Raw genomic sequence first — 25,311 nt, 5'->3', positions numbered from 1 at the left:
TGCATTGACAGATGGTACTGTTAGGTCTGGTATTCAACATCCACTGGGAAGAGGAAATGAACACTGATCACACAATGTCCAAAACCCTCATTGGGTTAAGAGGGCACGACAAAACCTATTCCCCCTAAGGAGACTGAAAAGATTTGGCATGGGTCCTCAGATCCTCAAAAGGTTCTACAGCTGCACCATCAAGAGCATCCTGACTAGTTGCATTACTGCCTGGTATGGCAACTGCTCGGCCTCCGACCGCAAGGCACTACAGAGGGTAGTGCATACGGCCCAGTACATCACTGGGGCCAAGCTTCCTGCCATCCAGGAACTCTATACCAGGCAGTGTCAGAGGAAGGACCTAAAAATTGTCAAAGACTCCAGCCACCGTAGTCATAGACTGTTCTCTATGCTACCGCACGGCAAGCGGTACCAGAACGCGCCAAGTCTAGGTCCAAGAGGCTTCTAAACAGCTTCTACCCCCAAGCCATAAGACTCCCGAACATCTAATCAAATGGCTACCCAGACTATTTGATTTGATTTGATGCAGAAAGAGAATCATGGCAGGGTTTGAATTGACATTCTTTGTAGGTATCACCTATTTGATCACCCGTTTCCTGCATCTGCATACTAGAATTTCATACTAAAAATAATATTTAAAAATTGTATACAGGCACGAACAAATGCAAACACAAACATGCAGGCATGCACCACACACACACACACACACACACACACACACACACACACACCAGTGGCGGTCGATTCCATTTAAGATTAGGGAGGATGATTACAAAAAATATGAGCATGGCCTTATTTCTATTACATGATATTGGATGTCATTCATAATCCATTCACCCAGCTCAATGTAACATTGATAGGTAGGTCCCTCCCCGTTTCGTTCCGTTTGCTTATGTTTAAGAAACGTTTTGCAACAGAATCGGAGGAATGAATACACCCCTGATCACCCGCACACAGTTCACTTTCATAGCAGCCACATACAGCACATGCTAGCTGTCCTCCTCACCTTTTCCCTTCACTTGTGGACTTCAGTGCACAACACAACAGCTGTCTGTGACCAGGCACAAAAACTTCTCCAAGCCAAACCTTCAAACCATAACCGCTAACCGCTACACAGCCGACATTGTTGTCACCATATCAACGTTATAGTCAACAAACTAGAACTAACGCATTAGTAAACCCACAATCCAATCCATGTGTACAATCATGCAGTACAGTGTACAGCAAGCAGTTTAGCAGTTACACTGGCGGGCCCCGGTAAAATAATAATAATATAAATAAAATAAAAATGAAAGCTTTCCCTGAATTGGAAGAATTGCAGTGTTGGATAGCCTTAGCCAGCTAGTTAACATACATAGCATTCCTCTCTGTTTGAGTCAGGTTGTTGAGTAGACTACTCTCTCTCTCTCACTCTCTCTCTCTCTCTCTCTCTGATGCCGCTTCTCCTTAATCTTTGATTAAATGAATTTGTTAAAAATTGTTTAAAAAATAGTCAACTACTCAACATATTTTATGCACTGCAGCTGTAGTTTAAGCTTTCAGCACTAGATTCATTCTCTGATCCTTTGATTGGGTGGACAACATGTTAGTTAATGCTGCAAATGCTCTGATAGGTTGAAAGATGTCCTCCGGCAGTCGTCATAATTACTGTGTAAGTCTATGAAAGGGGGTGAGAACCACGAGCCTCCTAGGTTTTGTATTGAAGTCAATGTACCCATATGAGGACGGAAAATAGCTGTCCTCCAGCTACACCATGGTGCTACCCTAGAGGGTGCTGTTGAAGCTACTGTAGCCATTCATTGCAAAACTGTGTATTTTCATCAGTTATTTGGTGACGTGAATATATTTAGTATCGCTTTATCGAAAAGGATAACTTTTTTAATGTTTCACTACTTTTCTTTTTATGTGGAGGCTCTGATGAGACACACTGACACACACACACACACACACACACACACACACACACACACACACACAGTTCAGAAAATATATAATAAATCACTTCAGCATGATCTGATACTATAGTGTTTTCAATTAATTTCTACTACCATCTGGATTAGCCCCTTTCCAGGTGATCTTTAAAGCTGAGATCTGCATTAGGGGAAACAGCGCCACTGGCCGGAGAAGAGGAGCTCCAGCGTTGATGTAAAAAAAAGTGTAGTACATACTCTGCTGTTCTATCATGCGTGCAATGATGTCTGATGAAAATAAAACAGTGTTCATTGTTTGAAGTAACGTCTTTGTTGTTGTAATATCGCAAACGGACGTGGCAGTTTCACCGCTACGGATTCCAACTTTAAATTATTGGTGACTTTCTTTGCAATTTGGAGAAGCCGTAAGGGGTCTGGGGCTCTGGGTGCTCTCCCTCTCCAATCAATAGACCAATAGAAAGGTGTGATTACATCATAACCTCAATTTTCTCATGTATTGCTTTATCGGTCAGTCATACATCCAGACTCTCCTCAGCCAAAGAGATTTTAATGCACTTTGAACTGATCACACATTTGATATGATATTAGGCTACAGATGGTGCCTCTACTTGGTGAAACCTGTTACAGGGGAATGGAGGAAACCTAAACAAAATGTAATAGGAAATCCTTTCATTTGCATTCATTAACAGTCATATAGAATAATGAGAGCCTAGTGTAACGTTACTTGTGCTGTGACTGTTATTGCATTATAATGACTCACAGTCTGAAATATAATCACTACTCTTAAATGTAATATATTGTATTTTTGGGGTTTGAAACATTTAAAAAGTAATTTAAATTGCAATCCAATTAGGCCTACCCGTTTCAAACATCCCATTGGGTGACAGTTGTAATTATTTGGGAAACGGTAACAGTACAGAGCTCTCCGAGTTTCCAAAGCAATTATGAATTAATTAAAATAAGATTCCCAATGAATTTGTGATGAGTGAACTTGAACTAAATATTCATTGTTGATGTGCTGAACCCATATCAATTTTAAAACCTTAATTAAGGTAAATTACTCTTAAATAATTCTAAATCGTCACTTAATGACTTGACATAACAGTAAAATTGGAAGAAGTAAAAAAATACCTTGGGAAAACCACTCTACAAACAGACAACAGAGTTATGAATATTGCAAAGATAAAACTCAGACTCGCAAATGAAAGCAGCTGAAAAAACACCTTTCAAACTTTTCAAAGCAGGGAAACAAGTACAGAACGGCTTGCTGATTGTCGACAGTGACACCAGCTGTGGTCACACATACAGCACATTAAGGTCCTTTTGAAAGAGAGGTAATGTAGCTAAATGAAATGAGACAAATCTAAAGAAAACATGGTAACACTTTACTTGACACCCAGCGTCATAACACATTATGACACGGTCATAACATGTCATAATATGTTATAACAGCTGACATAACTTGTCATAACCTGTTATACTATGTTAAACCTGTTAAACACTGTCATGACATGTACAGTATATTTAGACCTCCCGAGTGGCGCAGTGGTCTAAGGCACTGCATCGCTAGAGATCCTGGTTCGAATCCAGGCTCTGTCGTAGCCGGCCGCGACCAGGAGACCCATGGGGCGGTGCACAATTGGCCCAGCGTCGTCCAGGGTAGGGGAGGGAATGACCGGCAGGGATGTAGCTCAGTTGGTAGAGCATGGCATTTGCAACGCCAGGGTTGTGGGTTCGATTCCCACGGGGGGCCAGTATGAAAAAAATAAATAATGTATGCACTCACTAACTGTAAGCCGCTCTGGATAAGATAAATAATTTTTAAAAAATTGTGACAAGTTATTGCGTTATTTTATGGCTGGTTATGACACCTACATAAGAGTGTAAAAACCCACAAAACCTACCACGGTAGTTATTTTATGGCTGGTTATGACACCTACAAAACAGTGTCAAAACCCACAAAACCTACCACACAAGGCAAAACATTCCATTACACCATAACCTATGTGTCAACAGTATGTTGAAGTTTATTTTTTATTTTTTTTATTGACTATGTTAAATTATTATTGTAATTGCGCACACATTGATGTCAGACAATTACCTACCCCAATGCTCTGCTGCGGATGACTGAGACGAATGCAGGAGCAGATTTCAGGAGCAGGACAAGACACACTATTTTTGACTGATGACTGATATAAGGGCATGTATGTGATAGGCCTATCTGGCATTATGATGGTCATAATGCTTCTTGACAGTGTCATAAAGTGTATTTTATACAAGTTCTTTAAAATATGATGAAAAAAACAAGACTGTAAAGAATTCATTACAACAACAACAAAGGACTTAAGAAACAAAATTTCAAACGAAAGGAAACTTCTTGGCAGGGAAAAAACACATTTTAATAAATGTGGGTTTTGACACTCTTATGTAGGTGTCATAACCAGCCATAAAATAACGCAATATATGTCACAACAGGTATAAATATATGGGTCATGACAGTGTTATGACCATATTATGACAGGTTATGGCAAGTTATGTCAGTTGTTATGACATATTATGACATGGTTATGACCGTGTCATAACGTGTTATGACGCTGGGTGTCAAGTAAAATGTTACCGAAAACACAACTTCACATTGAGATGTTAGCAAACTACACAGGAAATGCTGTGGTCTGGCTAACAGTACCAGACAGGTTGTTTTGCAGGCTGAGAGCGGGCTAAAAGAGCTGAACAACCACCATTACTCTAAGAATGCTACTACAACAACAAATGCACTGAACAGGAAATACTTAGTGAGACTAATTGACAGGAACAAACAGTGAAACAAATCAGAGAAAACATAAATAGTAAATAAACCGCAGTACTGAGGACAGCTCTCTGAATCATATCTCAAACTATACTAGATGTGTATTCTCATCACTGAAATACCACAATTATTATGTTAATGAGAACAAATAAGATACCTAGTTGGTAAAGAAGTGTTTGCTATTATTCACTAGATTTCTGTTTGATGTGTGCCTCACTCTCCTTCCTGTTTAGATGAGTGGGTTGGAGAGAGTGGTCGAGGGGCGGGGAAGGGGCTGGTGAAGGAGCTCTTTATTCATGCAGAGGACATGAAGCTTCTCCAGACTCATTAAAACCCATGTCACGTTGTCTGGGAACACTCTCCACTCACTCCACCCACACCCTCTGTGTGGCCTTTACTTTCCGGGCCCCAGTCTCGCCTGAGAGAGAGAAGCAGCGCTCTGCTCGCTAGCGCCAGTCAACGCACAGTTGTTTACACTGGATAGAAGGTGAGGCAACAAGGAAGGCTGTCGTGACTGTTCTAGCTGTACACAGATCTAGTAGGCTGCCCTGCTGATTTGTCAAAGCACTGGTTACGTTTTAATACGGCCATGGGAACTTTGGAGTTGGATCAATAGAAACGAACTCACCAGAATGACTTCCTGGTCTCATTCTGTCATGGTGAGATAGCTGTTTACGTGCTCCTAATATCATCTGGGCTATGAAACATCCCATCCTTGGACCTTAGCCATTCTCTTGACCACCAGCCCAAAATGGTTTCAATAACAGAAATGGGGGTCAAGACACCGGTCTGACAGCTAGAAAACATTTCATTAACATGAACAACAGCTTAGCAGACTCTTTTAGAACTGAGGCTGGGGATAAACACTGAAATATATGTTATATATACAATAGTGGGGGAAAGCAGTGCATACCTTTATCATATTCAAATCCATAATATTGTTTATGGCTATCAAACCGCAGGGAAAACTGTTGTACTACTACAAGTATATTTCCTTTCCCAAACATTTAAATAAAATGTCAGAGACTTCTGCCTACAGTAATATGCCCTAACATATGTCTAAAAGTGCCAGTTCTATCTCAATCTATACCAGCAGCCCACAAATGTATAGCTAAAGCCACTCCAGCATTCCTAAGAGAGAGACAAAGCTTCCTTGGAAGTCCCCCCGCCACAATGTGAAGTACAAAGTGAAAGTGAGGAACAAGTAGAAGGTGTGAGCTGAGTAGGTGCTTCCCACTCCCTGAGATATTCCACTGGCTCTTGCTGCATATCAATGAGTGTTACAGAGCCTGGGGGCTGTCTGCACAGATATCCACCCAGCACAGCACAGGCACTGCTGCCTTACTGCTTCAGGTTCAAACAGATGCCATAAGAAAGCAGTTGTCATTGATCTTAGCACACTCTAAAGGTTCAATCATAAAGTGCCTTAATACTTTTGGGAGGTCACTTCATAAGGACACTTTTTACAGAGATAAACATACACCATTAGAACTGCCCTAACTACTGCAGTGTCCTGGAAGGTGTCCTATTTTTCTACCTCTGTATAGTGTTGAAGAATACAGGTCAGCGAGGAGGTCATTTCAGGGATGTGTTCAAACATGTTTAGCGCCATAGGTCTGGGAATAGCATGCAGAATGAAGGCTGTGCCACCGTACATCTGCCAGCTGCCAACTAAACCAAGAAATGAACTGCTCAGGATCATCCACTGTGCTCTACAGTCTATCAGGCGCTTCATTGGCCCTGCAATGAATAAAATATAAGCAAAAACCAGGAGAGAGAGAAGGGGGGGGGGGGGGGCAGAGAGAGCGGGAGAGAGAGAGGGAGGAGAGAGAGAGTGGGAGAGAGAGAAAGAGAGAGAGGGGGGAGAGAAATATTGGGAGGGACTGAAACTGCATAACGAACTGAAAACTCAAGAAAAAATGAATTACTTCATTCATATAAATGATTGAAACATTGTTTCAATCACCACAATACTTTTTCTGAGAATTAGATCACACATTTTCAGTATCATTGTTATTGCATTAGATTCCCATATCATAATTTTCTATTAGGAACCAGAGAGACAAAAGTGCATCCAGAATTCGAATTTGTTTTCCCCCCACATAAGTCACATGAACAACATATTACTAAAGCTGTCACATGATGAAATACTGGAAATATATATAGTGTATGTCTTTGTAAAAATAATCAGTGAGTGACAGCAGAAGATATACAGTGTTTTAGGGGGAGAGAATGGGTGGATTGATCAATATTTCAAAGTGGTCTGGAGACATTGTTTGAAAGGCAGGCTGAGGCTCCTCACAGAGAACAGAGCACAGAGAGCAGCCACTGTTTATAGATGGCTCGATGGCAGAGAGGAGTGCCAGTATTGTTACCCACTCATCTACAGTGTAACAAGAATTGAATAAGGCCAGATTTAAACAACCAACCACAGATTGTAAATCTTTAGTTTAACAAACAACATGAAGGTACATACCATCTCTGAGGACAACAATACATAGATAAATCCCATGCATATATCCATTATGACACTGATTTTACCCAGTGTTACAGTAGGTAGTTAATCTATTCTCCATCATTTTATTAATAGTCTTTACACCTCTAGTCATAGGAACTGGTAACGTAGGAACCGGTAACGTATACAAGAGGTCTCAGTCGAAGACAAGGGGCTGGCAGAGCGTTTTGTGATTTGCTCATCATCTCAGCAGGGGAGTTAGTTGTCTGGCACAAACACACACACACACACACACACACACACACACACACACACACACACACACACACACACACACACACAGTCTTTCAGTGCTATTTATATACACTGAACAAAAATATAAACACAACATGTAAAGTGTTGGTCCCATGTTTCATGAGCTGAAATAAAAGATCACAGAACTTTTCCATAGGCACAAAAAGCTTATTTATCTCAAATGTTGTTCTCAAATTGGTTTACATTCCTGTTAGTGAGCATTTCTCCTTTGCCAAGATAATCCATCCACCTGACAGGTGTGGCATATAAAGAAGCTGATTAAACAGCATGATCATTACACAGGTGCACCTTGTTCTGGGGACAATAAAAGGCCACTCTAAAATGTGCAGTTTTCTCACAGAACACAATGTCACAGATGTCTCAAGTTTTGAGGGAGCGTGCAATTGGCATGCTGACTGCAGGAATGTCCACCAGGACTTTTACCAGAGAATTGAATGTTCATTTCTCTACCATAAGCCTCCTCAAACATTGTTTTAGAGAATTTGGCAGCACGTCCAACCGGTCTCACAACCACAGATCACGTGTAACCACACCAGCCCAGGAACTCCACATCCTTTTTCTTAACCTGCGGGATCGTCTGAGACCAGCCACCCAGACAGCTGATGAAACTGAGGAGTATTTCTGTCTGTACTAAAGCTCTTTTGTGGGGAAAAACTCAATCTGATTGGCTGGGCCTTGCTCCACAGTGGTTGGGCCAGTCTCCCAAGTGGCTGCGCCCCTGCCCAGTCATGTGAAATCCATGGATTAGGGCCTAATGAATTTAGTTCAATTGACTGATTTCCTTATATGAACTGTAACTCAGTAAAATCGTTGAAATTGTTGCATGTTGCGTTTACATTTTTGTTCATGCTGCTGATTCAAACTCTATACTATATTATATTACAATATGTTTAAGCCATCAGATGCAATGTCACAGACTGTGTGTGCATTTATTCTTTACAATAGATCAGGGAATGGCAGCTGGCATATGATGCACATACCACTGAGGCCAGAGAGTTAAATGAGACTGACATTGATCATGTTAATAAACAGGCACGAATGCAAAAACAATGAAACAGGGACTCAATGCATGCATTCCGTGTATAGAGAGACAAATAGTTGAAAGAATTGACTCAGGGACTCAATACAGTGCATATGCATTCTGTGAATTGAGAGAACAATAATTGCAAAAGTTCAGTAAGCACGATGTACAGTAGCACTGTTACACATACACATGACCTGTCCATCATGTACAGTGAACATTGTATTCTGAACAATTTCATATAAATGGATATTCCAAACTGAGAAAGACGTTGGGGGAGAAAGGATCTCAAAGATCAATACCATATAACATAACGTACATCCTAACTATTCCATCCCTCCAAATATCACACAAACAATAGGATAGTTTCCGGTGATATTGATTTGTTGGATCTTGACTTGTCAGTTGTCACATAAACATGTACAGACATACAGTATATGGGTCTATAATATCAGGCCATCACTGACCATCTGCAATTGATCTGTGCCATTAGCTATTTCAAAAACAGGGCTGCCCTCTGCATAATGTATATTAGGGGTCACACACACGGTTGGTACCACAAAGGGGACAGTAGCAAAATGGCCCTAGTCAAATCCATAATTCCTTTTCACTAGGGGTGAACAACATGACAAGAGGGAGTATGCTTTCTGTTATCAATTTAAAAAGAATGGTAGCTAATGCTATTGGAAATCATAATGGGTAATATGAAGGGTCGGTCATGCATGCAGGTATATTTCAATCACAGTAGTAATGGTGACCAAAAAGCTTTTCAATCCATCAATGTTATCAGAGGGAGTCGTTGGACTGACCAATCACTGTCCTAGTTGGAAAACTCCAAAGACAGTAGCAACTGTTTCAACCCCAACATGAATGGACAAAGTAAGTTGTCTTAAAATCATCACATTTGATTTACTAAAGGCTATGCTACAGTATATAACCAACCTACTGTACTTTACTGTGATGTTTTCATGTTTACCCAATGTCCAAAAAAAGGATTAGGAGCATGCCACATTCATCATAGCATTATGTTTAGTATTTTTATATAATGTGGTTTTTAAACACAAAATTAATTGGACTATATACAGTGAGGGAAAAAAGTATTTGATCCCCTGCTGATTTTGTACGTTTGCCCACTGACAAAGAAATGATCAGTCTATAATTTTAATGGTAGGTTTATTTGAACAGTGAGAGACAGAATAACAAAAAAAAAATCCAGAAAAACGCTTGTCAAAAATGTTATTAATTGAATTGCATTTTAATGAGGGAAATAGGTATTTGACCCCCTCTCAATCAGAAAGATTTCTGGCTCCCTGTAGCTCAGCTGGTAGAGCACAGCGCTTGTAATGCTAAGGTAGTGGGTTCGATCCCCGGGACCACCCATACAAAACGAATAATGTATGCACGCATGACTGTAAGTCGCTTTGGATAAAAGCGTCTGCTAAATGGCATATTATTATTATTATTATTATTATTATTATTATTATTATTATACAGGTAACAAGCTGAGATTAGGAGCACACTCTTAAAGGGAGTGTGGACAAGGATATCAAGGACAAGATTGTAGACCTACACAAGGCTGGAATGGGCTACAAGACCATTGCCAAGCAGCTTGGTGAGAAGGTGACAACAGTTGGTGCGATTATTCGCAAATGGAAGAAACACAAAAGGACTGTCAATCTCTCTCGGCCTGGGGCTCCATGCAAGATCTCACCTCATGGAGTTGCAATGATCATGAGAACGGTGAGGAATCAGCCTAGAACTACACGGGAGGATCTTGTCAATGATCTCAAGGAAGCTGGGACCATAGTCATCAAGAAAACAATTGGTAACACACTACGCCGTGAAGGACTGAAATCCTGCAGAGCCCGCAAGGTCCCCCTGCTCAAGAAAGCACATATACAGGCCCGTCTGAAGTTTGCCAATGAACATCTGAATGATTCAGAGGAGAACTGGGTGAAAGTGTTGTGGTCAGATGAGACCAAAATCGAGCTCTTTGGCATCAACTCAACTCGCCGTGTTTGGAGGAGGAGGAATGCTGCCTATGACCCCAAGAACACCATCCCCATCGTCAAACATGGAGGTGGAAACATTATGCTTTGGTGGTGTTTTTCTGCTAAGGGGACAGGACAACTTCACTGCATCAAAGGGATGATGGACGGGGACATGTACCATCAAATCTTGGGTGAGAACCTCCTTCCCTCAGCCAGGGCATTGAAAATGGGTCGTGGATGGGTATTCCAGCATGACAATGACCCAAAACACACGGCCAAGGCAACAAAGGAGTGGCTCAAGAAGAAGCACATTAAGGTCCTGGAGTAGCCTAGCCAGTCTCCAGACCTTAATCCCATAGAAAATCGGTGGAGGGAGCTGAAGGTTCGAGTTGCCAAACGTCAGGCTCGAAACCTTAATGACTTGGAGAAGATCTGCAAAGAGGAGTGGGACAAAATCCCTCCTGAGATGTGTGCAAACCTGGTGGCCAACTACAAGAAACGTCTGACCTCTGTGATTGCCAACAAGGGTTTTGCCACCAAGTATTAGTCATGTTTTGCAGAGGGGTCAAATACTTATTTCCCTCATTAAAATGCAAATCAATTTATAACATTTTTGACATGCGCTTTTCTGGATTTTTTTGTTGTTATTCTGTCTCTCACTGTTCAAATAAACCTACCATTAAAATTATAGACTGATCATTTCTTTGTCAGTGGGCAAACGTACAAAATCAGCAGGGGATCAAATATTTTTTTCCCTCACTGTATACTATATCTTTCTCAGTCATCATCACCTCGATGCACATTATGCTATTCACAGTGTGCTGCTGCTATGCCATGGAAAAGCTAAACGCCTCCAGATTCAAAACATTTCAAGTACGCTGTGATTTCTGACTTGATCTTGTCAACTGATAAAGTGACATTTGATGGAGTACTCGGTTGGGTTTCTGCATGACTGGTAAGGTGCCGCCAGTGAGTTAGCTTCAGCACAGATCACTGTGAGGCCAATCCTCAGAAAACAGCTCAGGATCATAGATAGCCTAGCAGTAACTATAGATCTGGAAGCAAAGCTGAAGCTAAAGATGTTTGTATGCCATTTGATGACCGTTTATTTCCCAGATCCAGCTCTCAGATCTCGTAAAGCGGACCTCAGCAGAGAGATATCCGGTTGGTTTAAAGATCTGTCCACAGAGATACGGACCAGTCAGGGTCCACAGTTGTACTTGAGCAGAAATAACCCACCTGGCGATCACTTATTATGTAAGTTGATAAATTATGATAAATTATGATAAATGATAAACCATAGATGATAAGCCATCTCTAAACCATAAACCATGATAAACCATATTTTCACCAGGTAAGGGGCGGGCATGGGTCCACTGGTACACTCTGCCTTTAAAGGGACCTTACACAGATTACACTTCCACATGCAACAGTAATCATAAAATATGCACTCCAAAATGGCAGTCACCCTCTCCTCTTTCTCACATATATTGTATGCCTCAATCGTTTTAAATTCTGTTGAATAAAGATGTGTGAAAACACTCTGACAGTCCTTCCATCTGTCAGTCTGTACGCAGATGTACTCCATGTACTGTACTTTGTACTCAACTGTGCCATTAATGAGCTCTGGTTTAGAAGAGGCCCTCCATCTTTCTCTGAGGCAGAGCAGGGAGTTGTGGGAGGAGTGAGGTCACTCACAGATATAGCCTCCTTTTCATAGCTTGCCCACGTTTCAGTGAACATGTGCAGGCTAACTCCCACTCTCTTAAGTGTAAGCTATCTGAGAGACCGTGGAGAGATAGCAAATGGCTCAACATACACTACAGGACCAAAAGTATGTGGACACCGCTTGTCGAACATCTCATTCCAAAATCATGGGCTTTAATATGGAGTTGGTCACCCCTTTGCTGCTATAATAGCCTCCACTCTTCTGGGAAGGTTTTCCACTAGATGTTGGAACGTTGCTGCCGGGACTTGCTTCCATTCAGCCACAAGAGCATTAGTGAGGTCGGCAGTGATGTTGGGCGAATAGGCGTGGCTCGCAGTCGGCGTTCCAATTAATCCCAAAGGTGTTCGATGGGGTTGAGGCCAGGGCTCTGTGCAGGCCAGTCAAGTTCTTCCACAATAATCTCAACAAACCATTTTTGTATGGACCTCGATTTGTGCACGTGGGAATTGTCATGCTGAAACAGGAAAGGGCCTTCCCCAAACTGTTGCCACAAAGTTGGAAGCACAGAATTGTCTAGAATGTCATTGTATGCTGTAGCGTTAAGATTTCCCTTCACTGGAACTAAATTGCCTAGCCCGAACCATGAAAAACAGCCCCAGACCATTATTCCTCCTCCACCAAACTTTACAGTTGCCACTATGCATTGGGGCAGGTAGCGATCTTGTGGCATCCACCAAACCCAGATTCGTCTGTCGGACTGCCAGATAGAGAAGCGTGGATATCACTCCAGAGAACGCGTTTCCACTGCTCCAGAGTCCAATGGCGGCGAGCTTTACACCACTCCAGCCGACGTTTGGCATTGTGCATGGTGATCTTAGGCTTATGTGCGGCTGCTCGGCCATGGAAACCCATTTCATGAAGCTCCCGACAAACAGTTATTGTGCTGACGTTGCTTCCAGAGGCAGTTTGGAACTCAGTAGTGAGTGTTGCAACCGAGGACAGACGAGTTTTACGCACTACTCACATCAGCATTCAGCAGTCCCGTTCTGTGAGCTTGTGTGGCCTACCACTTCGCAGCTGAGCCGTTGTTACTCCTAGACGTTTCCACTTCACAATAACAGCACTTACAGTTGACCGGGGCAGCTCTAGCAGGGCAGAAACTGACTTGTTGGAAAGGTGGCATCCTATGACAGTGCCACGTTGAAAGTCACTGAACTCTTCAGTAAGGCCATACTACTGCCAATGTTTTTCTATGGAGATTGAATGGCTGTGTGCTCGATTTTATACACCTGTCAGCAACGGGTGTGGCTGATATAGCCGAAGGGGTTCCACATACATTTGTATATGTAGTATATAATGCTCAAGTAACCTTCCAAGCCATCAACGTAGTGTGCTAGTGGTTTTCGGTTAAAATAAGCTGACCATGGCCTCTGAATTCCATTTTTTTTTTTAAATGCACAGAAAACTGCCTTCTACAGAGAACAGCCTTACTAAGTACAGAGAAAATACCATTAGCTTAATGGATACTCTTGATGAAAACAAATAGTCTCTTCTTAGGGTACCAAATAGACAAAGTATACACAGAGGACAAATATGAGGTGAGGTAAACTGACAGATAATCACACACACACTCACACACACACACACACACACACACACACACACACACACACACACACAACCTTGAGCAGGAGTAATGAAAGCAAATAGGAAATATAACATTTTTGAGACTGCACAAAAAGCGCTATGTGTTGCCATTTGGGTTGGCAGTAGATGTGCTTTCCCTATAATTACTGATAGCACCGTGATAGGAAGGACTTTGTCTTAAAAGAGCAGCACAAATTGAAAGCCAACAGCATGGCTATGACAGCAAAAGGCCAAAACCGTGTCTTTGCCACCTCCTCTATAGGGAACAGGGTGACTGCAATTCATACGGCTATATGGCTGTATCATGCATCCACCTGTTGTATTGTGAATGTGAACATTGAAGACTGGTCAAAGAGTGAGGCTGCTCGAGTCTTAAAACAAATGTGCCTCTCAAAGAAAATAATTTCCTTCTCATTGTCTATGCAGCAAAACAACCCAGCCTAATCCATTTCAAACACACTTGGTTTCAGAGAAATGTCCATAAGGATTAGCTTTTTCAAACATGGTCCAGTAAGCCTAACAAAGAAGAAAGCTTGGTCACACAGAACACCCCAAACAGAGTATGACATTACCATGCCCCTGGATGATACCCCTCATGGCATACTAGCCTGCCATTTTCAGGGGGAAATAATACTGCCAACAAAGTAATCCATTAAAGCCTAGGCCTACTGCCTGTCAGAAGCAAAAACTCATGGATTTAGCTGTGCAGACCATTCTTTCTCAAACATAATAACATGGCATCTATGATGTTTTGGTACAATATGACATTTAAAGCATTACATACATAAGCATACACTTCGATTCAATTGAAGTGGAATAATATCCTATATTTGAGGTAGGCTGCATCATTTGACAATTACAATACACACACCCTTCCAAAGACATTTGAGTGAATATTCTGTTACACAATTCCTGACAGAATTGATGAATTTTAGAAATTTGAACTCTGAACATCTGTGCCATGAGACAAATGTAGCTATAAATGAGGCCGACAGCGTTCAAATTTACAATTAGTTCAAGGTCATGGTATATTCAAGGAAATCCTTAGGTCTACTCTGATATCGCATCGGTGTATACAATCTATAGTGTATGTGCTGTAACAACTTCTCCATTTCAAGACTGCAGATTCTCTTCACGCCTACACGGTCCGCTCCCAACCCAAGTTAGTGTGTGGGAGCTGTCCAGTGATAGGGGGTGCTGAATGATTCCTACACACATAACAGCAGAAGCCATAATATGCTGTTCTCTGCGACAGCGCTCAACAGAAATCACGCCATGAAAAGAGAATAATGAATTCCAACATTCTGATACAGCTGGTGGGCTACACAAAATAACGTTTGCAATCGTGTCGCTCTATCGAATGCCCGAGAGTTGTCATCTCTGTAAAAGAACAACCAGCAGCCCCTCTAGTGGCCTTGTGGGGGATGTGGAGGAAGCAAGCACACTAAAATGATTACACCTACAAAGTCAAGACAAACTGACTGGTGATTGTGTGCTTGTTGTATAGTGTGCTTAGCGATTTATAACCAGGCAGTATTGTTAGAATTAGATCGTTGTAATTATGCGTGTGTTTGGCCCACGGATGGGGTCTACATCCTAAGCACTAGGAAAATCATCACTTCTCAGGCTATGGAAATTGAGTGGATTCAGTGCAAAGCAGAGAGGTTGTCATGGCACCCTCGTCCTTGGCAAATCTCAACAAAGAATCAATAATGAATAGTTTTTTTTTTGTTCAACCAAAATATTTATCTTCAGCTCGCGATGTAACTCGGATCCAAAATCTCTTCATATATTGATATTGATTACATTGTTTCTTTCGTTTCTCAAACTACTATTCTTCTGTTTTCTTTTCGAATCATTTAGAGGTGAATACAAACGGGTGAAATCCAAATTCACCATGCTATGAGTCAGAGTCCTAAATGGCTTAAAATTCCAGCTGAAAGAGCTAGGAGCGGTGGGGGAGATGGTTCTTCTCCAGAACTAATTGCATTTTATTTCTAAAAGAAAAGCCTTATAAAGGGAAGTATGTCAACAGTGTCCGTGCTCTATTTTTACGAACACGTTACTTATAGAGTCCAAAAATGCTTTCCATAGGGAATATAAGAGGGGAAACCTTCTGTCAAGGACATTTTCCCAACAGGCTTAAATAGCCGTTTTATGTTATCAATATGCAGGCACTTCATCAGAATAGCCACTGATATGAGTGAGTGACATGGTTAAAAAATAGGACCATCCAATCAGAACTAAATCTACCGGGCTGATAATAAACTTAACAGGGTGGCAACCAAATCTAAGTATCGACGATTATTTAGAGGTAGCGTAATTGTAGTGTGTGGACTAAAATGTTTAATTATTTTATGATCAAGTAGCCTTATAATAAAAAATGACGCGACTACACCTGGAGAGCGGATCGAAAAAAATATATCTTTCTTTCTCTTGGTTTAATCATTTCAGTAAGTACAGAGCACCTTTTCAGACGTTTGCAAACGTTATCAATTCTTTGAGTCCCTGACATGAATGCAAAGCAGTTAAAAAAGAGGCAAACGCACCTCTCTTGAGCATTATTTCGGTGTTTGGGGTATATGAGGGCCAATGCACCAACAGGTCTATTTGGACAATTACATTGAATTCGATTTTTTTTTTATCGCATTATACTTGTGGCTGAAGGACAAGCTTTGCAGGGTTAATGTATTCCGCGGCTATAACGCTAACGACGTCGTGTGAAAGGGATTTCTAGCTACTAAATATGTCAGACTCAGCTGAATCTCTGACCAGTTAGACACAGGTTGCATTCTTGAATATATCACCTAAGGAGGTGCGGCGGAAGTAAAAGAAATAAAATACAGGGACATTTGTGATTCACATGGGCTCAACATGTGATGCACCATAGCCTACAGTGGGCATACATACTTACATTGAGGTGATGTTCTTGAACAGATCTTCGATGCTGTTATTTCCATTGTTCCCAGTATCTTGCAGTGCAAGCAGAGGAAAGAATTTCCCATTGTCAGACTTATTGCAATATATCTCAGTTGGAGAGCAGCTGCAGGTTGGCGGGCAGTCCAGCATATTGCTCAAGTAGTCCTGAAAGATGCTCAAAAGAAACAATACCCTCCACCAGCAAATTCGTGGTGGAATAAAAAATAAATCCATGATTGAAAGTTTTTGGGGATAATATCCTTGAGCGTTTTTGAATCTCCTAGCCGGAGCCCGTCTGACTATGCAATTGTGTGGTGTGTGCGCGCGGGCGAGTGAATGTATGGAGGTATGTCAAATTGACACAAATGCGGTAATGTCCATCTATTTTATAGACGAGAACGAAGAAGAATAAAAAATACTCCGTCAAATTAGAAATAGTTCAAAAATCAATACTCCAGGCTTGTCCTCCTCTCTAGGCTGCATTGTATAGGTTACCCTGTATTTAGGCTGCCGTTAGCTGTTAGTTCCAGGTTGTTTTAGCACTGCTCCAAGATTCAGAGGGATAGCGCGTTGGAAACAGTGACGGGAGAGAGAGCGAGGTCCATGCTCCAAGCATCAAGTCCCACCTACTGGGCAGAAAGGAAACTGACACACCTGCAACACAGGATGCAGCTCAAATCAGCTCATAACAGCCATTGCAGAGTGTATGTATAACACAATAACAACAGGCTACTAATTTATGGTGATTTATCATTAGACCTATGGTTCAATGTTCATAGTTTACCCATTGTGCGTCCAGGCAAGCATGTCGCCTTTTTAGAGGCCTGCCTGACGAGGTATGGAAACAATTTTTTTTTTTTTACATCAAAAAGGCAGGCAGTATAATGCAGATAAACTTGAGTGAATTATTCACAAAAATATTTACAAAAATATATACAAGTAGGATCTGATCAGTGCTGCTTTTCTCCTACTTGTATATATGTTTGTGAATATATTTCACTCAAGCTTGTCAAAGTTGGTGCGATTATTCGCAAATGGAAGAAACACAAAATAACTGTCAATCTCCCTCGGCCTGGGGCTCCATGTAAGATCTCACCTCGTGGAGTTGCAATGATCATGAGAACGGTGAGGAATCAGCTCAGAACTACACAGGAGGATCTTGTCAATGATTTCAAGGCAACTGGGACCATAGTCACCAAGAAAACAATTGGTAACACACTATGCCGTGAAGGACTGAAATCCTGCAGCGCCGGCAAGGTCCACCTGCTCAAGAAAGCACATATACAGGCCCTTCTGAAGTTTGCCAATGAACATCTGAATGATTCAGAGGAGAACTGGGTGAAAGTATTGTGGTCAGATGAGACCAAAATCGAGCTCTTTGGCATCAACTCAACTCGCCGTGTTTGGAGGAGGAGGAATGCTGCCTATGACCCCAAGAACACCATCCCCACTGTCAAAGATGGAGGTGGAAACATTATGCTTTGGGGGTGTTTTTCTGCTAAGGGGACAGGACAACTTCACCGCATCAAAGGGACGATGGACGGGGCCATGTACCGTCAAATCTTGGGTGAGAACCTCCTTCCCTCAGCCAGGGCATTGAAAATGGGTCGTGGATGGGTATTCCAGCATGACAATGACCCAAAACACACGGCCAAGGCAACAAAGGAGTGGCTCAAGAAGAAGCACATTAAGGTCCTGGAGTGGCCTAGCCAGTCTCCAGACCTTAATCCCATAGAAAATCTGTGGAGTGAGCTAAAGGTTCGAGTTGCCAAACGTCAGCCTCGAAACCTTAATGACTTGGAGAAGATCTGCAAAGAGGAGTGGGACAAAATCCCTCCTGAGATGTGTGCAAACCTGGTGGCCAACTACAAGAAACGTCTGACCTCTGTGATTGCCAACAAGGGTTTTGCCACCAAGTACTAAGTCATGTTTTGCAGAGGGGTCAAATACTTATTTCCCTCATTAAAATGCAAATCAATGTATTTACATTTACGTAATTTAGCAGACGCTCTTATCCAGAGCGACTTACAGTTAGTGCATACATTATTCTTTTTTATTTTCATACTGGCCCCCCCGTGGGAATCGAACCCACAACCCTGGATTTTTTAATGCAAACCAAACCGAACCTTCATGAAAATCAAACCGAACCTTCATGGAACCCAAACCGAACCTTCATTAACTATTTACAGTTAACCATGGTCCTTTTCTCCTAACCGAAGTCAGGGCTTCGTTCAAAGCAGTATGGCTCACCGATGGCGCTACCTCCAAGATTAACTTAGAGGCGCTTCTACCATCATACTGCCCCATTAGACCATAGGTCTAACTGGATCTCCTCGCCGAAGCCAGGGGTTTCGTTCAACGGTGGGGGTTCTGGGAATTCTCCTAACCAAGGTCAGGGCAGCGTTTGGGAAGAATGGTGAAAGTACCTCTATACCAGCAGGCACTCCTCAATAGTCGCCTACTGAGCCTAAGGATGATCATCATCGCTCTCCTCATCCGAGCTCACCATCTTCCCATCAATTCTATAGAAGTCCCTAAGGACATCCAGGGAGTACAGGAGAGCCCTCCTGCTGAATAGCTTGGCCAATCGTTTCCTCCGTGAACAATTCACCCCCAAGTTCATTAGCAACCTTTCATTTCTGATTGGCCACTTCCCTCGGGCTCCCAGTGGAAAACCAAACACTTTTACCTTCCTCACCTTCAGGGCAACCATGATGTATCGAGCAATCGGGGTGTACCTAGCGACTTTCTCAGCTGCCGCGACCATCTCGTACCGCACAGTAACATCCACCACCAAAGCTGTACCATTTTTCACGAACACCAGGTCTGGTCGTCGCAACGCCCCGGCATGGGTTTTACAACACATTTCTCTGGTGACGATCCATCCGGCGCTTTCGGCTTCACTTGCTAACAGGTCACACAGCTTGTTATGTCGCGAGATGCGACTATCCTTCACTGCAGGACACTGCCCGAGAATGTGCGAGCAAGACTCATTACCAGATAGACAGTGGCGGCAGACAGCTGGAATGTCTTTCCTCCCCCTGGCCAGTGCCTCTCGGGTTGGGTATACATTGGCTCTCAGCTGGAGACCTGCAATATAGTATCTCTGCTTAAATCCAACCTTGGCTGGATCTTTCAACCAGTGGTTGCTGTTTCTGTCTCCTGCGAATGCCTGCACTCCCACTCCCTGCACTGTCAGGTTCTGCCATCTCTGAAACTCTCCTTGCCTCCAGTCTGGCCTGACTGGGTTTTTCCTTGTTGGCGTCAGCAAACTGGCGGGGTCTGTACTCCGGACAGAACCCTCATTCGATGTTTCTAGGGGAGGCAAACTTGCCTCGTCCCCACCAGCTCTCAGCCACATCCCGAGGTACTCTTTTGGTTTCACTGTCCTGCGGGTAACTATCCGAGTAATGTCATCCTCTGAATGCCATAATCGGTAGACCCTTCTGGCTTGGATAGATGGGATTTGACAAGCTAACTTTACGATACCCAGCCCGCCGTCCTGGCATCTCGAGTAAAGTAGCCCATCACAAGTAGACTGTGGAAGGTGGAACCATACCTTCACCGCCCTCCTGATCATCCCATCAAGTACATTGAGGATTTTTGGCCCTGACCCGCCGTTGTCCGCCTGATAAACCATCCTCGGGACCGCATAGTCATTCAACATCCTCACCTTCTGTGAAGGCTTCAGCGGAGACCGCCCAATCGAGCTAATCCAGTCACGAAGTCGCTCGACAGGTTCTGGTTCTATAATGCCTTGCCACGGACCCACTCTCAACCCAAGGTATTGGACCGACTCTGCTGGCCCGACCATGTGTAGCTCAACACCACCCACTATCCAGGGCCTACAAGAGTTTACCGAGAACACTCCTCGAATTTGAAGTGAGGAAACCGTGACACTTCTTGGGCTGGACCCTCAGCCCCGTCAGTTGGCAAAATTTTTCCAGAATCAGGATGTTTTTCGCCATGCCATCCCATGAACCGCTCACCAAGACAAGATCATCAGCAAAAGCCAGGGTTGTGATCTGACGATCATCCAGCTTGTACCCCGAGCCAATACGTTCAAGAGTGTCAATCATTGGATCAAGGGCTAGGTTGAACAGCAGCGGCGACATCGGATCGCCCTGCTTGACCCCTATCCTCACGTCGATGGGAGGGGACTGCTCCCCATCGACCGTAATCATTGTCGTAACGTCGGTGTAGGAATCACCTATGATTCTGACGATATGTTCATCCAGTCCTCTCTGCCTCAGCACCTCCAAGATATGCAGATGACTGATAGAGTCAAATGCATGCGCAAAGTCCACCAACACCACGGCCAACATCTCGCCACTCGCCCTACTTTCCTTCAACAATCCTCCCAGGATCATCAAGTTTTCCGAACATCCAGGTGAGGAAGTAAATCCTCTCTGGCGCGGGTTGATGGGACACGCCCGCGCCAGCCTGTTTGTAAGGATGCGAGAGTATAGCCTCAATACCAATGACCCGATGGTAAGTGGCCTCCACCCAGACGCCTGGGTGCGCAAAGCCGGGTCAGCGGTTTTGGGTATCAAAGTGGTCCTGCACTTCTTGAAAGGCTCAGGCAGGGTACCCGATGTCAACCATACAGAAAAAGTATGACCAAGTTTCGCACCAGTCGGATCCCATTTTTGTAATGCCGTCTTAGTGATCCCATCTGGCCCAGCTGCTGTTCCAGTTTTGATAGCCCCAAGGTTTTCACTTACTTCAGCCGCTGAGATGAGAGAACCGAAAACCACATTGTCCGCCTCTCCACCCGAATGAAACTGACCAAGGCCATGGAACGTTTCAGTCACTTCCCACCGACTTTTGAATGCCAAGGCAACCTCCAGTGGTGGTAAAGCAGCCATCACATCCCCATTACCATCTAGAATATCCTTTGCCAATCTGGATCTATTCACATCATACAGCCCTTGTACTCTGTGATAATCCAACTGCTTGGCAATTTTCTTTCCTTCACTTGGCAATGTGGCCTTGCGCCTCACCGTCTGGTTTAGTAGACCCTGGGGACCCGATCTCCCTCCCAACAACTGCTGCAGTCCCAGGGCGGACGAATTGAGCAAGGCTGGATCTTGCTCCACCCCCCTTAGGGATAAGGTGACCTCTCCAATTTTTACACCATCATCGGTACCACCACTCAGTAGCTCATTCCGAAGGATCTCACGTATCCCGCTCTGGGGTATTGATGGTGCAGCCGGCTTGGACAACATACTGATGAGATTACTCTCATCAGCTGCTTCCTGGAGAATGCCACTCGGCAGCCTTCTACACCTCAGTTTTCGTCTTCTCTGCTTCACCTGTTCTGGAGTTTTGCCTAGACTCTCTGCAATCAGCCTGTTAATCTGCTTATCCCCAGCCAACTCGTTGCTCAATCGAGTCAGCTCGACATCCTCCAAGGCATCCCATCCGTCACCACCATCCTTTTTCTCCTTTTGGGATGCTGCCTTCTCCCCCCCTTTTTATTGGCAATAAAGAGCAACGTGTTTGTGTCGTTTGTGTTGGGTCAGCCCCATAGCAGTTTTAAACCTTATTTCACAATGACCACAGACCAAGTCATAACCAGCCTCCAAATGGGTCTCTACCAGTCCCTTACACTTAGGGACATGGCAGGAAATGGAGTGACTGCTGTCGCTGGACTTACCACACGCCCGACACATATACACAACCGAAACGCCTGAATGCTTCACAGCAAAATGCTTAGCAGCTTCCCCGACAGTTCCAAGTCGTGTTCCACATCGCTCGCAGCTCAATTCTAAGACAGGGAGTGATATCAGTAGGGTACTTGTGGATGATGGCAACACCGATCCGTCTATTGGGGTAGCAGATTTTCCTCTCTCAAAAGCTCCATAAACTGGCTGTGGTGGCGTCACGACACTGCTGCCCCCATCCCGCGATGCTAGAGCAGGTGTCTTTAATTTGCCGACACACTGAGGCGCCAGCGAGCCCACGTCCCCCCTCGCGTCCGCGGTATCGGGGGGATCTGGGTCCACGGCCTGAGGTTTATTGTGGAAGGCCACGGGTCGAATAGATGTTTTCTTTGGGTAGGGAGCACCCCTGTGGTACTCATCTCCCAGCGGTTCGGAGCCCCGAAACCGCCATTTTGCTTTTTTCGCTTTTCGCTTCATTGTCTCGCTTTTCTCGCTTCTCTCGCATCGCTCCTCCAAGCTTCGCAGCTCACATCCATGCGCTTGGGGTAGCACGGATGGGTCCATGGTTGATAACCCAGTCTGGACCCTCTGGAGTGGGAAATGCTTCGAATTCATTCCCTGGCACTCAAGTGGTTAGGATTCGGCTACCCAGCCACTCGATAATATGAATTCATTTATTCCCACCAACCCAGTTTCCTGGGTTTATTTCGACGTAGGGCCACTGGGTCAGACGGGTCGACTTGGTTTCACTCGAACGGGGCTCGGCTGGAGCGTATCGGGGAAGCGGGTGTTAACCGTCCCCGAAAGGGGCTCCACCGATAGAGGCAAATCCACATGGGGCGGGAGGAACCGTCCGTCCGAACACCGGCCAGAGGCCGGCCGACAGGGGCCCTCCCAGGTGGATAACGAATATCAATTTATAACATTTTTGACATGTGTTTTTCTGGATTTTGTTGTTGTTATTCTGTCTCTCACTGTTCAAATAAACCTACCATTACAATTATAGACTGATCATGTCTTTGTCAGTGGGCAAACGTACAAAATCAGCAGGGGATCAAATACTTTTTTCCCTCACTGTAAATCAACGTTGTTTCAACATTTTGTCAACATATTGTGACCTGGAAACCACATTGGATTTGAAAAAAAGTCATCAACATAAACTGTTGTTTTGAGGGGGAAATTACAACCCCAGGATTATGTCATCATGGTATACAATTTTCAACATAGACAAACCTTGTATAAAATATGTTGAATTTGTACCTTTGAAACAACCTCAGCTCTTCAACATAATGTCTACTATAAGAAAAAAACAATAGGCTGGGCAGCACTTCCTACTGGAGAGTTAATCTATCCACAACTATCCCTTCAGTCTACCAGCCAGGGTTTTAACCAAGCCCAGTCCTGCTTAGCTTTGATGTTTGTCACAAACTATTACCAATGTGCTATCATGAGAATGATTATTGAGAAATCTCCACTTATTCAATGTTGCTATCAAAGTCATTCCAAAGGGTAGGTATAACAGAGCAAATGGAATGTAAAAATACTTTACTCATCATATTTCATCAATGATGCTATTTACGCCTATATAGCATTCGGAAAGTCATCAATAGCTATTGTTTAAAGGCCCAATGCAGTCATAAACTTGTTTTTCCTGTGTTTTATATATATTTCTACTCTATGAGGTTGGAATAATACAGTAAAATTGTGAAAATGAGTGTAAGAGTTGTGTAAGGGTTGAGGTGACGTGTGACCCAGGTGCGGTGCAGGATATACAGTAGGCAGTAGGCAGAGATGGTGAAACAAGGGTCTTTACTGGTGATCCCAAAGCCAAAATACAAAATAACGGACTCATCACGATAAAGGAAAGGCGGAGCAAATAAGTCTCCAAAAAACGGTTGACAGCCAAAATACAAAATACTACCTAAGACTGAAACAAATAACGAAACAGGGAGAACACTTCTCAAATACCTGTACATAGATCTCCGATCAGACACTGAGTAGTGGTAGGCCACTGGGTTGACTCGCCGGACCACTCTGAATGGCCCGACGAACCGGGGTGACAGCATCCTGGACTCCACGTGGAGGGAAAGATCCCGCATGGAGAGCCACACCCTCTGTCCTGGGTGAAAGACTGGGGCCGGGCGACGGCTGTGGTTGGCCTGATGTTGAAACTTGAGCAGGCATAACTAACCCCCCCCCCCAAAGTCAATACTTTGTAGAGCCACCTTTTGCAGCAATTACAGCTGCAAGTCTCTTGGGGTATCTAGCCACTGAGATTTTTGCCCATTCTTCAAGGCAAAACTGCTCCAGCTACTTCAAGTTGGATGGGTTCCGCTGGTGTATAGCAATCTTTAAGTCATTCCACAGATTCTCAATTGGATTGAGGTCTGAGCTTTGACTAGGCCATTCCAAGACATTTAAATGTTTCCCCTTAAACCACTCGAGTGTTGCTTTAGCAGTATGCTTAGGGCCATTGTCCTGCTGGAAGGTGAACCTCCGCCCCAGTCTCAAATCTCTGGAAGACTGAAACAGGTTTCCCTCAAGAATTTCCCTGTATTTAGCGTCATCCATCATTCCTTCAATTCTGACCAGTTTCCCAGTCCCTGCCGATTAAAAACATCCCCACAGCATGATGCTGCCACCACCATGCTTCACTGTGGGGATGGTGTTCTCGGGTGATGAGAGGTGTTGGGTTTGCGCCAGACATTTTCCTTGATGGCCAAAAAGCTCAATTTTAGTCTCATCTGACCAGAGTACCTTCTTCCATATGTTTGGGGAGTCTCCCACATGCCTTTTAGCGAACACCAAACGTGTTTGCTTATTTTTTTCTTTAAGCAATGGCTTTTTTCTGGCCACTCTTCCGTAAAGCCCTGCTCTGTGGA

General features: G+C 43.7%; 1 protein-coding gene across 1 annotated transcript in view; it reads right to left on the bottom strand.

Annotated features, from left to right (window-relative positions):
• LOC311134779 (NT-3 growth factor receptor-like) overlaps positions 1 to 16,997 on the bottom strand; it is a gene marked incomplete at both ends in the record, with an annotated part of 273,109 nt that extends 256,112 nt beyond the window's left edge. Inside the window, one exon of the mRNA XM_084168563.1 lies at positions 16,759 to 16,997. Within this exon, the coding sequence (XP_084024689.1) occupies positions 16,759 to 16,997 (239 nt within the window). The remainder of the gene's footprint in view (positions 1 to 16,758) is intronic.
• Positions 16,998 to 25,311: the final 8,314 nt, after the last annotated feature.

This window comes from Coregonus lavaretus, assembly GCF_964263955.1.
Source record: "Coregonus lavaretus genome assembly, chromosome: 9".
NCBI classification, from domain to species: domain Eukaryota; kingdom Metazoa; phylum Chordata; class Actinopteri; order Salmoniformes; family Salmonidae; genus Coregonus; species Coregonus lavaretus.
Note: the sequence above shows the minus strand (reverse complement) of the source record. Positions and strands in the feature narration are given on the sequence as shown.